General features: G+C 47.5%; 1 protein-coding gene across 9 annotated transcripts in view; it reads right to left on the bottom strand.

The window, feature by feature from the left end:
• Positions 1 to 14,085, bottom strand: part of LOC119660390 (dystrophin, isoforms A/C/F/G/H) — a 1,277,654-nt gene that overhangs the window by 764,402 nt on the left and 499,167 nt on the right. For 8 of the 9 annotated variants that reach the window (XM_038068919.1, XM_038068914.1, XM_038068920.1 and 5 more), the window contains 2 exons: positions 13,795 to 13,872; positions 5,169 to 5,259 (listed from right to left, as the gene is read on the bottom strand). In XM_038068919.1, coding sequence (XP_037924847.1) covers positions 5,169 to 5,259; positions 13,795 to 13,872 — 169 coding nt within the window. The remainder of the gene's footprint in view (positions 1 to 5,168; positions 5,260 to 13,794; positions 13,873 to 14,085) is intronic. The other variant, XM_038068918.1, reaches the window with a different exon arrangement.

Here is a 14,085-nt window from a genome sequence, read left to right as displayed (position 1 = left end):
GCTTTTAACGAGACACTGCGCCTTAAACTACCATATGGAAAAAATGGGGTGGTGGTTTCGGCTATGTGCAGCAAATGTGAGGAGGAGGAGGAGACGCTCCTGCACTTTTTATCCAGCTGCCTCGCCTCCTCAGATCTCAATCGAAGACACCTTGGTAAGGTTTTCTTCAATGAAGAATCTGCATACTCTCTGTCTCTGAAGAATGTTCTCAGATTCGCTGAAGCCTGCCAACGCCGTAAGCAGGAAGCTATTGAATAGGCGATTTACGGGGATAATACAATGGACCTAACAATGGCCTGAGCGCTGGGAGCTGCAGCTTCCCCTAGTAAACTAAACTAAACTAAACTAAGTCAGCAAGGTGTTCGTAGAGGCCCAATTTATGGCCTTATTAAGATGTGTAAATTTGCACACTCATAACATGGAAAATCAAGGCAGATAGAAAACTTCTCCACTATACCCAGAGTATGTCAGATGTATCGACATCTCCTTTGAGTGGACGCTATGGACATAGTATCAATCATATGTTGTTCTCTTCCATATCTGCAGCAACAATTTTTGAAACACCGAGACTGCCTCAGAGTTAGAAAGTGAAGCATGCCAAAGGTTCTCAGATTGTGAACCGAATAAAGTGCACCGAACCATCCGTTGTCGCAATTTGGCTTTAGCGTGATGCACTGGCACCACAGGTTGACTCTTCACTTTCTCGTCCTTAAATAATTCTTAGTCCTTTATTTGCAAAGTCGTTTACGATACGGGGAGTGGCGTCCGCGAGGTGCCCGAGCAAGTAGTTCTGACCCCCTAGCTGGCATAATACTTCCGTCCTAGGTAGTAGCCTCGAGAAAGTTTCTCGGTGAAGAGCGAACTGCTAATGACCGATACACGCCGGGACACACTGGGAGTCCCCGGAGCCGTCGACAACTCCTTGTTGACATCGACGGGGTGATGTGAACCTAGCTCTGCCAAGGTGGCAGTTGTGGCGTGTATCAGGAGCCAGCCCCTTCGGGACCCTGGTCGGGTAGTGTGCATTGAACCGGTGTTAGTAGACCCCGTTGCCCTGAGCGAGCGCTGATCCGTCCGTGAATTCCGGGATCAGCTAAGCGTAGGTCAGGCCTCAGGGAACTGGGGTAGGGGCTGTGTCCCCGAGAGTATACCCGTTCCTGACTATCGCGGCCCGCTACCTTGCACACGATGCGCTGGTAAACAACTCAAATGGAGAATAAAAACGAACGAAACGAGGAGATAGTGGAAATGGAGAGTGAGCTGGCTGCGTTTATTCGCAGTACGAAAATGCGCCGTTCGCCCCAGCGTCCAGCGAAGGACGCAACAAGAGCTGAAATACTCGACGAGACATCGGGACGCGCAGACGGAGAGAGGGACTCGGAAAGTGATGCGGCACCTGCAACGCAGATAGGAACCCAGACCCTACCACACAATGCTATAATTGTGGAAAGAGGCACAGTGGAAACTGCCGAAACTAATCAAATGGTTTCGAATATAAGCCAAGTGGGAGGACTGTCGACTAATCTGGCGCAAGCTGAAGAGGAGAGGCTTATTAGAAAATGCGCGGTAGTTGTGAAGCACATGCGATCTGTGACGTTCCTCCAGAAAAACGGGTTAATGGAACTGGAGGAGCTCCTGGACAGGATTTCATACTATAGGCGGACATGGAAAGTAAGACAAAATCCGCAGGAAGCAGAAACAACCGCGCTTCCCGATGAGAACACCACGAGTTCCAAACGGATCGCTGAGAGCCCATTGCAAAGCGAACTTGGTAAAAAACGAAAGGAGGAAGGGACATCTGAAGGAGACTTCACTGAGATACTCTCCAGGGCTGAAAAGAAGAAGGCGAAGAGGAACAAAAGACAACAACACGTCGCGCCATCAGAAAAGGACGGAGGACGGAGTACCAAAAGAAAGAGTGGGGAGACGAAGGAAGGCAAGGCTTTTGCGGAAGTCCTCAGCGAAATCCGTTACAAGATTAAACCCGAAGATAATGGAGCAGAAGTGTCTTCCATTCGTCAAACGAAGGGTGGTGGAGTGTTAGTCGAGCTAGGCCCGAAAACTATAAATAAAGTCACGTTCTGTGAAGCAGTCAAGGGGCTTCTGGGAGAAAAAGCTTTGGTTTCCAGCCTGCAACCCACGTGTTCTTTGGAAATCCGAGACCTTGACTGTCTCACGGAAAAGAATGAGGTAGAAGAGGCCATCAATCGTGAATGCCCGGAGGTAACCAATGTCCGCATTGGTATCATCTCCGCGAACTCCTGAGGCCAAAACCCGCTGTGGTGGAAGTTGCCGAGCAATCCACGAGGAAGCTTCTAAACAGCGGGAAAATAAGAATTGGCTGGGTAGTGTGTAGGATACGAATCCGGGCCGCCTCAACCAAATGTTACAGATGTTCGGATTATAGGCACACATCTGCAAACTGTCGGGGACCTGACAGAAGGGAAACATGCCGTAAATGCGGTCAGGCAGGCGAACACCCGCAATGAAAAGGAAAGCTGCGTACTATGCACGGACCGTGGCGCGACTGATGAGAGCGTTGCGCACACTGCGGAATCGGGGCGGTGTCCTGTTTTCAGAGCAGAACTGGAAAGAGCTAGGATACGGTCAACATAATTCGCATTCTACAAATCAATATGCACCGGAGTGCAACCGCTTACGAGTTGCTAGTGCAATTCGCTGTTGACACGAAAGCTGATTTAGTACTCATCAGTGCGCAGTACCGAAACAAGGGCCCAGTTTCATGGCACCCAGATATATTAGGTACCGCTGCCATCTGGGTTCGGGACGGCACCCTCCTTAGGGTTCTTGCCCAAGGCCGAAAGGACGGCTTTGTCTGGATTCGGTGTTCATGGATAACGTTTTTTAATGTCTATCTTACGCCGAATGAGACGATGCCGGACTTTCCTCGGAGGCTTGATGCTTTGGAGGACGCTATCTTAAGCACGGATGGGCGGATCCTGGTCGGGGCTGACTTCAATGTTAGGGCACTTGAATGGGGCATGCCTCATACAGATTCCAGAGGGAAACGAATTCTGGAAATGGCGGCGAGAACACGAATGGTAGTTCTAAACACCGGATCCATCCCAACATTCCGGCGCCCGGGCTACGAGGGAAGCATTCCAGACGTAACCTTCGCGTCGAAATCACTGGTGTCGCTGATGGGCGGGTGGCGAGTTCTGGACGACTTCTCGGCAAGTGACCACCAATACATTGCTTTCGAAGTGGTGGACACAAACTCTCGGTGTGCGCCACCCCCGGCGATCTTTCTATGCATGGAACGTCGCGAAAGTGAACACCGGGAAGTTTGTCGAAACTCTGGGAACAGGTGGGGCCACGCTGGAGGGTACTCCTGGGGGCGGTGGCGCCGCAGCTGACACTGTCATAAATTCAGTTATGAACCTGATAACGACGATCTGCGAAGCCTCCATGCCCAGGAAGCCATTGAGGCGCGGCAAACCTTCCATGTATTTTTGGACAGTGGAAATTACAGAGCTCCGGAAGCAGTGTCACAGGCTCCGCCGCTTAACACAACGTCTAGGTGACCGGGAGGAGGCATGTACCATAATGATGGTGTACAAATCAACCAAAAGGAGACTCCGCAGCGCAATAAACAAGAGAAAAGCTCGCTGTTGGCTGCTGGCTCCGTGGGCACTCGGTTACAAACTGGTAACTCGAAAAATCGGAGCTCTGCTATGCAGATGATGTCGCGGCGCTTGTTGCTGGACGCACTGTCGAACAGGCGCAAAGCAGACTCGGCATATTGATGCGATGGGTAAGCGAATGGATGACTACTCATGGTTTCAACCTTGCACTGGAAAAAACCGAAGTAGTCATCCTGACTAAAAGGAAAATTCGAACCCTGCGTCCCATATCGTTCGGTAAGTCGATAATCGAGTCAAAATCAGCGGTAAAGTACCTCGGGTTGACTCTTGACTCAAAGATGAGCTTTTCTGAGCAAATTAAAGGCTGCGGCTGGAGTTTCGGCGTTAAGTAGGCTAATGGCAAGCATTGGGAGTCCTACGTCTAGCAGCGACGTCTCCTGATAAGTTCAAGACAGTCTGCCCTGCTTTACGGCGCAGAGGTATAGGCTGGCGCTCTTAACAAGGAGGTATATCGTAAACGCCTCGCGCACTGTCTCTGAACCGGCCGGGAGATGAGCCAAGGGAGGTGGTTGTTCGCGAAGAACGGCAACACACTCTAGACGAGTGGCAACTCTCGTGGCAAAATGAAACTAGAGGCAGATGGACTGCGCGGCTCATTGGCAACTTAGGTGTGTGGCTGAATCGGAAACATGGTGAGACTGACTATTTCCTTACCCAATTTTTAAGTGGGCATGGAAGTTTTCAGTCTTACCTGCACAAGATTGGAAAGGCGCGTTCTCCGGATTGTGTGTTTTGCAATGGAGTTGTGGACGACGCCCACCATACTTTTTTTTCTTGTGGAAGGTGGGATGGGGTTCGTCAGCAGCTCTATTTAAACAGAGGGGATCTCTCTCCAGACAGCATTGTCGAAGAGATGCTGAGGACTGCTGACAGGTGGAACCGTGTTGCCCATTACGTTCGGGCCCTTCTCGTTGCTAAGAAGATAGAACTCGACCGGTGGAGGAGCCGGATGGCAGGGGGTTCCTTGAACTGACAGTTCCCTTCCTCCTCTCCCCTCCCATTGGTGAAAGGAGTTGCCTGATTTGAAGGCTCCGCAAGGCGGGAGTGTTCGGGGACTAGCCCGAAGTAATGTGACAAACGGTTCCAAGCTAGCTCTCTGACGATGGGGAGGTGTTTAGTTGGTAGTCCGACGACGTACCGAATCGGGAGTTCAACACTGTGTGCGTAAATGCATTCACCGACCCCCAGCCCATCAGTAACTATGTCACAGCTTATTATCCTGAGCAACATGTTCCATATTTGGTGTCAACTACATGAGCATCCACCAATGAAAACTACCTCAGCCTGGCTCAATCGATTACCATTCGAGCAACAGTTTATCAAAGACAAAACCTTCGGCCTCGTCAAGTACATTCAACAACATCGTACTCACGACATCCTTCCACATTATCTTAATCTTTCAGATCACTCCTCAGCGTCACTGTCCCACTATTCAAATTTCAATGTAGTACGAGTACCCTTCATAAAACTTCCCGTAGAACATTGCCCAACCCAACAACTTACCTTTGTGAGTCGCCCAGCATATTTTTAAGCTGTGATGCACGCTGAAGGACACATTGTGATGTCTCGTCCCAATGCTCTCGTAATCTCGTCACTGTAAAGAAAAAAAGATACAAAAAGCATAAGAAATCTATCGTAGACATACATCACAGATTGTAAGGGGAAATGTGACATACATAGGCCGGAAAGTGACAGGAAAAGGAAGAGACGAATGGAAGAAAAAATCGCTTCAATAACATTTCCAAATGGGAACGGAAAGTAGTTTCAAGCGTATCCTGGTCGACAAGTCTGACTCTATCGCCTTTGCTCGCTTGCATCACTCGAAAATTTAAAATTAGATCAAAACAAAAGCGATGGCTCTTTGAAGTTGCTGAGGGAATCGGGTCGAGGTCGAGATGGATTTCATGCTGAAGATGGATCCATTTGAACTCTGGCATTGTTTTACGCCGTGCGTATGGTAGAGGCAACATTGGGTATCGGAACTGGCAGTCATTTAATGTTTCAGAGGGGAGTGATGAGAATTGCGCGGCTCCTTTTACCCTAGCCTATTTCAGTGGTTCATTAAGTGCAGCGCGCCTATCTAAGGGTAGCTTCTATCAAGTGGCGGAAGTTCGTGGCAACTACTATGAGTAGCATGCATTCTTTGCTTTTCGTCCAGAGAATAATTGAGTAATGGAAAACCTAATTTTGGTCCTTTTGGTTGATAGATGGACGGACAATATGTGGACGTGCAAAGTCTCAAATAAGCGGGCCACCAACATTTCCAAGAGAAAGAGAGATAACAAACGAGATTGCAACTGAACATAATTAGATGGAAAGGTATTAAATTCAGGACCTTAACCTTTGTCTAGTCCTGATTTCCCTCCAAGGAGCCGATTTAGTAGTTTTCCAACTTTCACATCACCCAATGTTCCTGATATCTGTCTGCACATCAATAAGACGACCCCAATCAAAACAAAGGACGAAGAAGAAATTCGAACGAGTGAACGACAACAACGTTCCTTTCACCAAGTGAAAGCAAAACGGGCTCCTTGTAAGCTACATTACTGACATTTCGATCATAAAAGAGGACTTAAGGTAGATAATGGAGACTTATCGATAATTTAAAGAAAAGAAAGTTTTCCATTCGAATTTTTCCCCATCATTATTCTTTTTCCCTTTGATATGTTCATTTCAAGTCAGACAACTCAACGCCACCCGGAGCACACAAAGGGATAAATCCTTGTCAGTTGGTAAAGCTGGAAAAACCCTCTGAGAAAGCAAATGTTGAGTAAATTTGGATTTGTTGAAATCCTGAAATGAAAGGAAATAGGTTTAGATGAATTGACAAGATCCGAATAATGTTGAGGTATTTGGAGAGAAGATAGTTTAGGTGCGGAGTGAGTTGACTGGAATGGATTCATCCTGTAAGCCATTTCTGACGTAGATTGCAGCAAGAGACGGGGAAAGGGCGATGGGAGAAATGGTTACAGCTCGGAAGCTTGGGCTTTCATTTAGTGTAATCTTCGATTTTACTTTCATTTATGGAGTGTGGGAGTTGTGAAAGTTGAGGATAGCAAAGTTATCTGATTCTGCATAGAGTGCATTGCTGATGTGAATTACTTAACCGTAAAGCCTTCAGAGGGAGGAGAGAAAATTAAACACTTCTTCCTTTGATGAAAAGGATTTGATCATGTTTGCATGGTTTCAGTACACTCAGTACGACTTCTCAGTACTATGAGAATACTAGCTAGCAGTATGTAATATTTGACTTCATCATCATCATCAACGGCGCAACAACCGGTATCCGGTCTAGGCCTGCCTTAATAAGGAACTCAAGACATCCCGGTTTTGCGCCGAGGTCCACTAATTCGATATCCCTAAAAGATGTCTGGCGTCCTGGCCTACGCCATCGCTCCATCTTAGGCAGGGTCTGCCTCGCCTTGTTTTTCTACCATAGATATTGCCCTTATAGACTTTCCGGGTGAGATCATCCTCATCCATACGAATTAAGTAACCCGCCCACCGTAACCTATTGAGCCGGATTTTATTCTCAACAGGACGGTCATAGTATAGCTCATAGGTTTCGTCATTGTGTAGGCTACGGAATCGTCCATCCTCATGTAGGGGGCCAAAAATTCTTCGGACGATTCTTCTCTTGAACGCGGCCAAGAGTTCGCAATTTTTCTTGCTAAGAACCCAAGTTTCCGAGGAATACATGAGGACTGGCAAGATCATTGTCTTGTACAGTAAGAGCTTTGACTCTGTGGTGAGACGTTTCGAGCGGAACAGTTTTTGTAAGTTGAAATCGGCTCTGTTGGCTGACAACAACCGTGAGCGGATTTCATGATCGTAGCTGTTATCGGTTGGGATTTTCGACCCTAGATAGGAGAAATTGTCAACGGTCCCAAAGTTGTATTCTCCTATCCTTATTCTTCCTGTTTCACCAGTGCGGTTTGATGTTGTTCGTTCTTGTCGTTTGGGCGCTGACGTTGCACCATGTACTTCGTCTTGCCGTCACGATATCGCGCCAATCACCGCCTGCTCGATCTGGATGAAGGTAGACTGTACATCTCAGGTTGTTCTTCCCATGATGTCAATATCGTCAGCGTAGGTCAGTAGTTGGGTGGACTTGAAGAGGATGGTGCCTCTCGTATTTACATCGGCATCGCGAATCACTTTCTCCAGGGCCAGGCTGAAGAGAATGCATGATAGGGCATCCCCTTGTCGTAGACCGTTGTTGATCTTGAATGGTCACGAGAGTGATCCAGCTGCTTTTATCTGGCCTCGCACATTGGTCAGGGTCAGCCTAGTCAGTCTTATCAATTTCGTGGAGATACCGATTTCTCTCATGGCCGTGTATAGTTTTGCCCTGGCTATGCTGTTATAGGCGACTTTAGAGTCGATGAAGAGATGGTGCAATTGATGTCCATATTCCAACAGTTTTTCCATTCCTTGCCGCACAGAGAAAATCTGATCAGTTTCTGATTTGCCTGGAATGAAGCCTTTTTGGTATGGGCCAATGATGTTCTGGGCTTATGGGGCTATCCGGCCTAGCAAGATAGAGGAAAATATCTTATAGATGGTACTCAGCAACGTGATACCTCTATAAATGCTGCACTGGGTGATATCTCCCTTTTCATGTGTGAGACAGATAGTGCCTCGTTACCAATAGTCAGGCATCGATTCGCTGTCCCATAGCTTGAGCACAAGTTGATGAACCACTTGGTGTGACTAATTCGGCTGTAATTCCATCGGCTCCTGGCGACTTATGATTTTTAAGCCAATGAATTGCACGGACTGTTTCTCCTACACCTGGTGGTGGCAGTATTTGTCCGTCGTCTCCAGTTGGCGGGACCTCCAACTCGCCGATGTTCTGGTTGTTCAGTAACTCATCAAAGTACCATCAACCCATCGCTCCAAGATGCCCATTCTGTCGGAAATCAGATTTCCGACCTTTGTCTCGGCAGGATGAGCATCGAGGTGTATAAGGCTTCATCCTGCTGACTTGTTGGTAAAACTTTCGCGCCTGGTGCGGTTGCTCCCTGTACTTTTCTAGCTCACAGAATTGTTAGTTCTCCCAGGTTTCCTTTTTCCGTCTGTGAAGTCGCTTCTTCGCAGAATACATAATTAAAAGATCGTCTTTTCCCAATCTTGTGCAGGTAAGACTTAAAACCTCCATGCACACTTAGAAGTTGGGTAAGGATGTAATCAGTCTCACCGCGCCTTCGATTCACCCACGGATCTAAATTGTCGATGAGCCGCGAAATCCATCTGCCTCTTGGCTCATTTTGCCGGGGATCAGTGCCGCGATCATCATCGCGGCCGGTTCTGAGACAGTGCGATACGCAGAAGCCACTAGCAAAGCTCCCCCCAAGGGCCCCTGTCAAGGGCATCAGTCCATACATCCGCGCCATAGAACAGATTGCGTTGCTCCCATAAGAAGACGTCTCCTGGTAGATACAGGGCTCTCAACATTCGTTGTTAGCCGACTCAAGGCCGAGACTCCAGCTGCAGCCTTGTCAGCTGCTGCTTTGATTTGCTGGAAGAAGCTCATCTTCGAGTCGAGAATCAAACCAAGGTATGTAGCAGTTGGTTTTGACTCTACAGTCAAGTCGCCGATCGATATGGGACGCAAAGTCGGGATCCTCTTTCTGGTCGAGATGACTGCTACGGGTACTTCCAGCGCAAGGCTGAGATCATGAGCAGTCATCCGTCCATTTACCCGTTGCATCAATATGCCAAGTCTGTATGGCATCTGTTCAACAATGCTTCCGGCAACCAGTACCGGAACGTCGTCTGCATAACCTGTCGCGATACTTCGGGCATGTCCAGTCTTAGCAGACTATCGTAAGAATCTTTCCAGAGGTCCGGCCTTAAGACCAACCCCTATGTACCGACGTGAACCACTTCCTCCTACGACTTTGTATCTTCTCATAGATCATGGAGTGGTCTTTGAGATTATCCCTCAATATTTGCAAGAGATACTTGGCACGTGGAATGAGTTTTCTAATGTGCCTAGCATATCTGTCCATCTTACGGAATTGAAGGTGATTCTGAGCATCGAAAACGGCGGCTGTATGCCTCGGCTCGATGAACCGCAAAACAACATCCATAACAGCATCCACCGCGGATCTTCCTGCTCTCGAACCCGAACTACTTTAGGGATAAGTCCCCGGCAGCGCGGATCGCTTTTTGACTACTTTCCCGGCTATGTCAAGCATTAACAGACGGAAGCTCTGGGTCTCCTTTTCCCTTGCTGATTAGCGGCACCTTATAGCGGCAAGGAAAAATTCCCACCTTCAGGCAAGCGCTGAACGCCCGTAGCAGCAAGTCCGGCCGTTGGCGCAACACCAGTTTGTAAACTTCCGCTGGGATACCATCAGGACCTGGCGCCTTCTTGTTATTCATGGTGAGAACCGCCGTTCGAGCCCTCTTATTGTGAAAAAGAGGAATCCTCGACGCTTTCTGCACTGTTGAAGTGGGAAGTCTGGGAAATAATGCTCGGCGGTCTATCTGGTTGGTACTTAGTATGCAGGATTTCCTCAGAGCCCCGACTTTCAGGGTGTCAAGTTTAAAGCCAAATCCTCGGGAGTCCTCAGCCCCACTGGCATGTAAACATTCCGCGATATATTGATGATCACTTACCGAAAAGCTTTTTAGGATTCGCCACCCCTCCACGAACGATGACAGAGATTCCGACGTAAAATTTATATCATGCTTCCTTCGTAGCCTGGACGTCGGAACGTTGGCGTGGATCGGGTGTTTAAAACTACCAGCGCGGTTCTCGCCGCCACTTCTAGGATCCGTTTCCCTCGTAAGTCTGGCTGAGGCATGCACTATGCAAAGGAACTAGTATTAAAGTCACCTCCTACCAGAATTCCCTCCGTGCCCGGAATGGCGTCCTCCTCATTCAGCGTCAGGTAAACGCTAAAAAAAGTTATCCCTAAACGCTGAATCCGGACAAAGCGATTTCCTCGTCCTTTGGCAAGAACACGCTAGTTCCGCTCTAAGGATTGGACACCCCCCCCCGAATCCGCAGTGTGTTCAATGCGTTCATCAAATACACCACGATCCTAGCAAAAAACACAACTTTTGCTTTCATTGCAGGTCTTTGATTGGTGACCTACGTGACTGCACCTGTGGCATACTGTTTTCCTGTCAAGTCCCTTGCAAGTTGCTAAAGTGTGTTTATAGTCCAGACACTTGTAGCACGTGCTGGGGGTTATTCGCATTCGTACCCTGCATACTACCCATACAATCTTGATTTTCCTGCTTTTAAAGAGTTTCCTCGCATACCGCTCGGAGACCTCCACCACAGTCAGTTTTTGGCCTCGAGCATTCACAGAACTGATACCTATCAGGGCATTCATTACCTTCGGACATTCACGCTTTAAGGCTCGTTCTACTTCGACTTTTTCTGTGAGGCGTCGCAGAATGTACTCTTAGTGGTTTTCGGGCTTAATTCAACGAGAACTCCGCCACCCTTCATTTTCCGTATAGAACTTCTGCTCCATTGTCTTCGGATTTTACAGGGGACTTCCGCAAATATCTTGTCTTTCGCCAGCTTAATGAGCAAAGCCGATTGTCTAGTCCTTCTTAGTTTCTTCGTCTTTTTTGTTACTAGTTTTCGATTTGTGCCCTCCTTGTCTTTGGACAGACGGGTCTCAGGCGGTGTGGCGATTTCTTTTCTATTGTCGTTCTTTTTTTGGGCCTGGAAACTATTTGGATAAAGTCTCTTTCAGAAGTGTCTTCCTCTTTCAGGTTTTTTCCCAGTTCGATTTGCAGTGGGCTATCTGCGATCCGTTTGGCACCTACAGTATTCTCGGGGGGAAGTGCGGCTGTTTCTGTTTTCACACGTCTCCCAATGATGTCCACGTTTGCTGTAGAAGAGAATGCGATCCAGTAGTTCCTCCGGTTCCATCAGCCAGTTTCTGACGGCTTTGTGGACGTTTTTCTGAAGGAACGCTGCCGCATAGGCTTCACCACTGTTGCCCATTTTCTGATGATCTTCTCTTCTTCGGCTCTAATTAGAACGGTCGACCCCATTTCCACTCGGTCCATGTCCGAATCCACCTGCTCGGGACCAGCGATTTTTGCTGGGCTCTTTTCTGGAACAGGAATACTGCTGGGTATTAGAATTGCCGTCCCTGGATTGCCAGTCCTGCCACTTTCTAAGGCTTCCTTTTTATTGGGGCGTTCCGGTATCACATAGTGTGCTTCACCCATCGCTGAATCTTCCGCTGGTCGCTGTGGCAAGCTTCGTACTGCGCCCAAATGGAGGTCTTCCTGCTTCCCCGATATTTCATCCAATTTTCTAATTTTGTTTGTTGGTTTTCCATGTAAATTTCACCAGCGCATTGTGTACAAGGAAGCGGGCCGCAATAGTCAGGAAGGGGTATACACTCGGAGACAAAGCCTCTACCCCTGTTCCATGAGGCCTGACGTACGCTTAACTGATCCCGGACGGATCAGCGCTCGCTTAAAGCAACACCGTCTACTAACATCGGTTCAATGCATACTACCCGCTGCCTCCTGATATACGTGACTACTACTACCTTGGCAGAGCTGATCAAATCAGATGTGATCATCCCATCAATGTCGGCCGAACTGTCGACGACTCCAGTGTCTCCTAGTGTGTCTCGACGTATACCGATCATTCACGGTTCACTCTTCACCGAGCGGCTTCCTCAATGCTAACTAGGACACAGACATACTGCCAGCTAGGGGATCAGAACCAGTTCCTCGTATGGTAGCAACCCGTTAAAAATTGCTCACCACCGCTGAGGAGTCGTTTTGAACCAATATGCTGGAGGCATTGGTGTACGATGCCTCTTGTGGATATCGACAGACTACCTAATAGACTGCAACTAACTTTTCCAGAGCTGGGAAGGACAACGGAGGATGATGTTCTATTGTGACTCGAGGTATGATAAAATAAATGCGATAAAGTAGGAATTATTTCGACCATTCTCCCTTCACGCTGCGGAAATAAATAATCATCCGGGACATTCGAACAGAAGTTTGAAGTGACTCTCGGGATACTGATCAAAGCTCACTCCTAATTTAATTGCTAGTAGCCTAATCGGTCCATCGTTTCTAATAAAATAATCTTACATTCCTTCCTTGGAAGGTTCCAAAATGAAAATCATAGCTTTCTCTGTAAAAGTGACCAACCCAAGTCCTTGCTTAACTCCCTCAACACATGAAATTCTTTGACCTAGAATCCAAATTCCAAAACTTAAGTAACAACTCACAGGCATAAAAAGGACAAAACGAAATTAGTTAAAAGGATAAGGATAAGGTTAGTCCATGCCCCGCAAAAGCCACATTCTATTACCCTGAAGGCATGCATAACATATTTCGCAAAAGGACCTGCAACCGACTCGAAGCGATTGAAAGAAACAAAGCAAACATCTTCCCATGGCATATTGTGAATAATTGAGAAACCAACAAAAACGCTAGCAACAGTTCCTTTGACGTAGAAGCAACCTCACGGTCCCAGCTCCCCAGGATTCATTCCTGTGTCCACAAACCTTGGCTGGAAGTTTCGCTTACGGACTCATTCTCGACTGGTTTCTTATTAAATGCGGGGGTGCTTCCAGTAAAGGCCAAAGAAATGAGATTTGCAAGGATTTGAATTTATTTGCTCAGGAAATTATAAAGGAGCTTCCATTTCAAGGAGGTAAATTAATAAATTCCCAGCAGAAATAAGTTATTGCCGGTGGAGTGAATGCAGGATTGGATTGCAGTTAGAAAGCTTTATGGATTCTCTGTGCAGAAAAGGATTCACTTTGAAACAGAAGACTCCGAAGGATAACAAGCGGATAATGGTGTTATGAAGAGGCTTGGCGGCCAAGTAGATTAGCTTTGGACGCTTCTATGAATGGTCAGTAATTGTCATGCTACTTTCAGCAAGGCGGATAAAGGCCAGCCTTAAACCCAGTCAAAGTTGTTAGTTGCAAACATATTAGTCGCTAGTAGCATCTCGTCCTTGGACATGTTAGCTCACACGCGTCAAGCATATGCAGGGCATCAGCACGTACACATAACCCTCCCGTTTGAAGCATCTTGTCAAATGGCAAGGTTACGACTGAAAACAGGAGTGTTAGGAAGCAAGCAAAACTACAAACCCAAACACTCAATTTACCTTTCAGGCAAGTTCTCAGGTTATCCAAGTCAATGGAGCAGTTCCGTGCTACCATTCTGAAGGCATCACGTTTCTCGGCTGCTTTCCCGTCGACGGTTGAATTTCAGGTTTCAGTATTTCAGGTGGTTTTCGTTCGGATTCAAAGCGAACCACGACCAGGACCAGAATTATCATCGTTGAGAGGACGACAATGATGATGATGGTGGAGTAGTTGATGATGATGACGACCACGATGATAATGACGGTTGGGTAATTTAAGGGAAAATAAAAAGTTTGAAAAATTAATACAAG

This window comes from Hermetia illucens, chromosome 6 (genome assembly GCF_905115235.1).
Source record: "Hermetia illucens chromosome 6, iHerIll2.2.curated.20191125, whole genome shotgun sequence".
Lineage (NCBI taxonomy): Eukaryota > Metazoa > Arthropoda > Insecta > Diptera > Stratiomyidae > Hermetia > Hermetia illucens.
The sequence above is the reverse complement of the archived record's forward strand: the minus strand, read 5'-3'. Positions and strand labels throughout refer to the sequence as shown.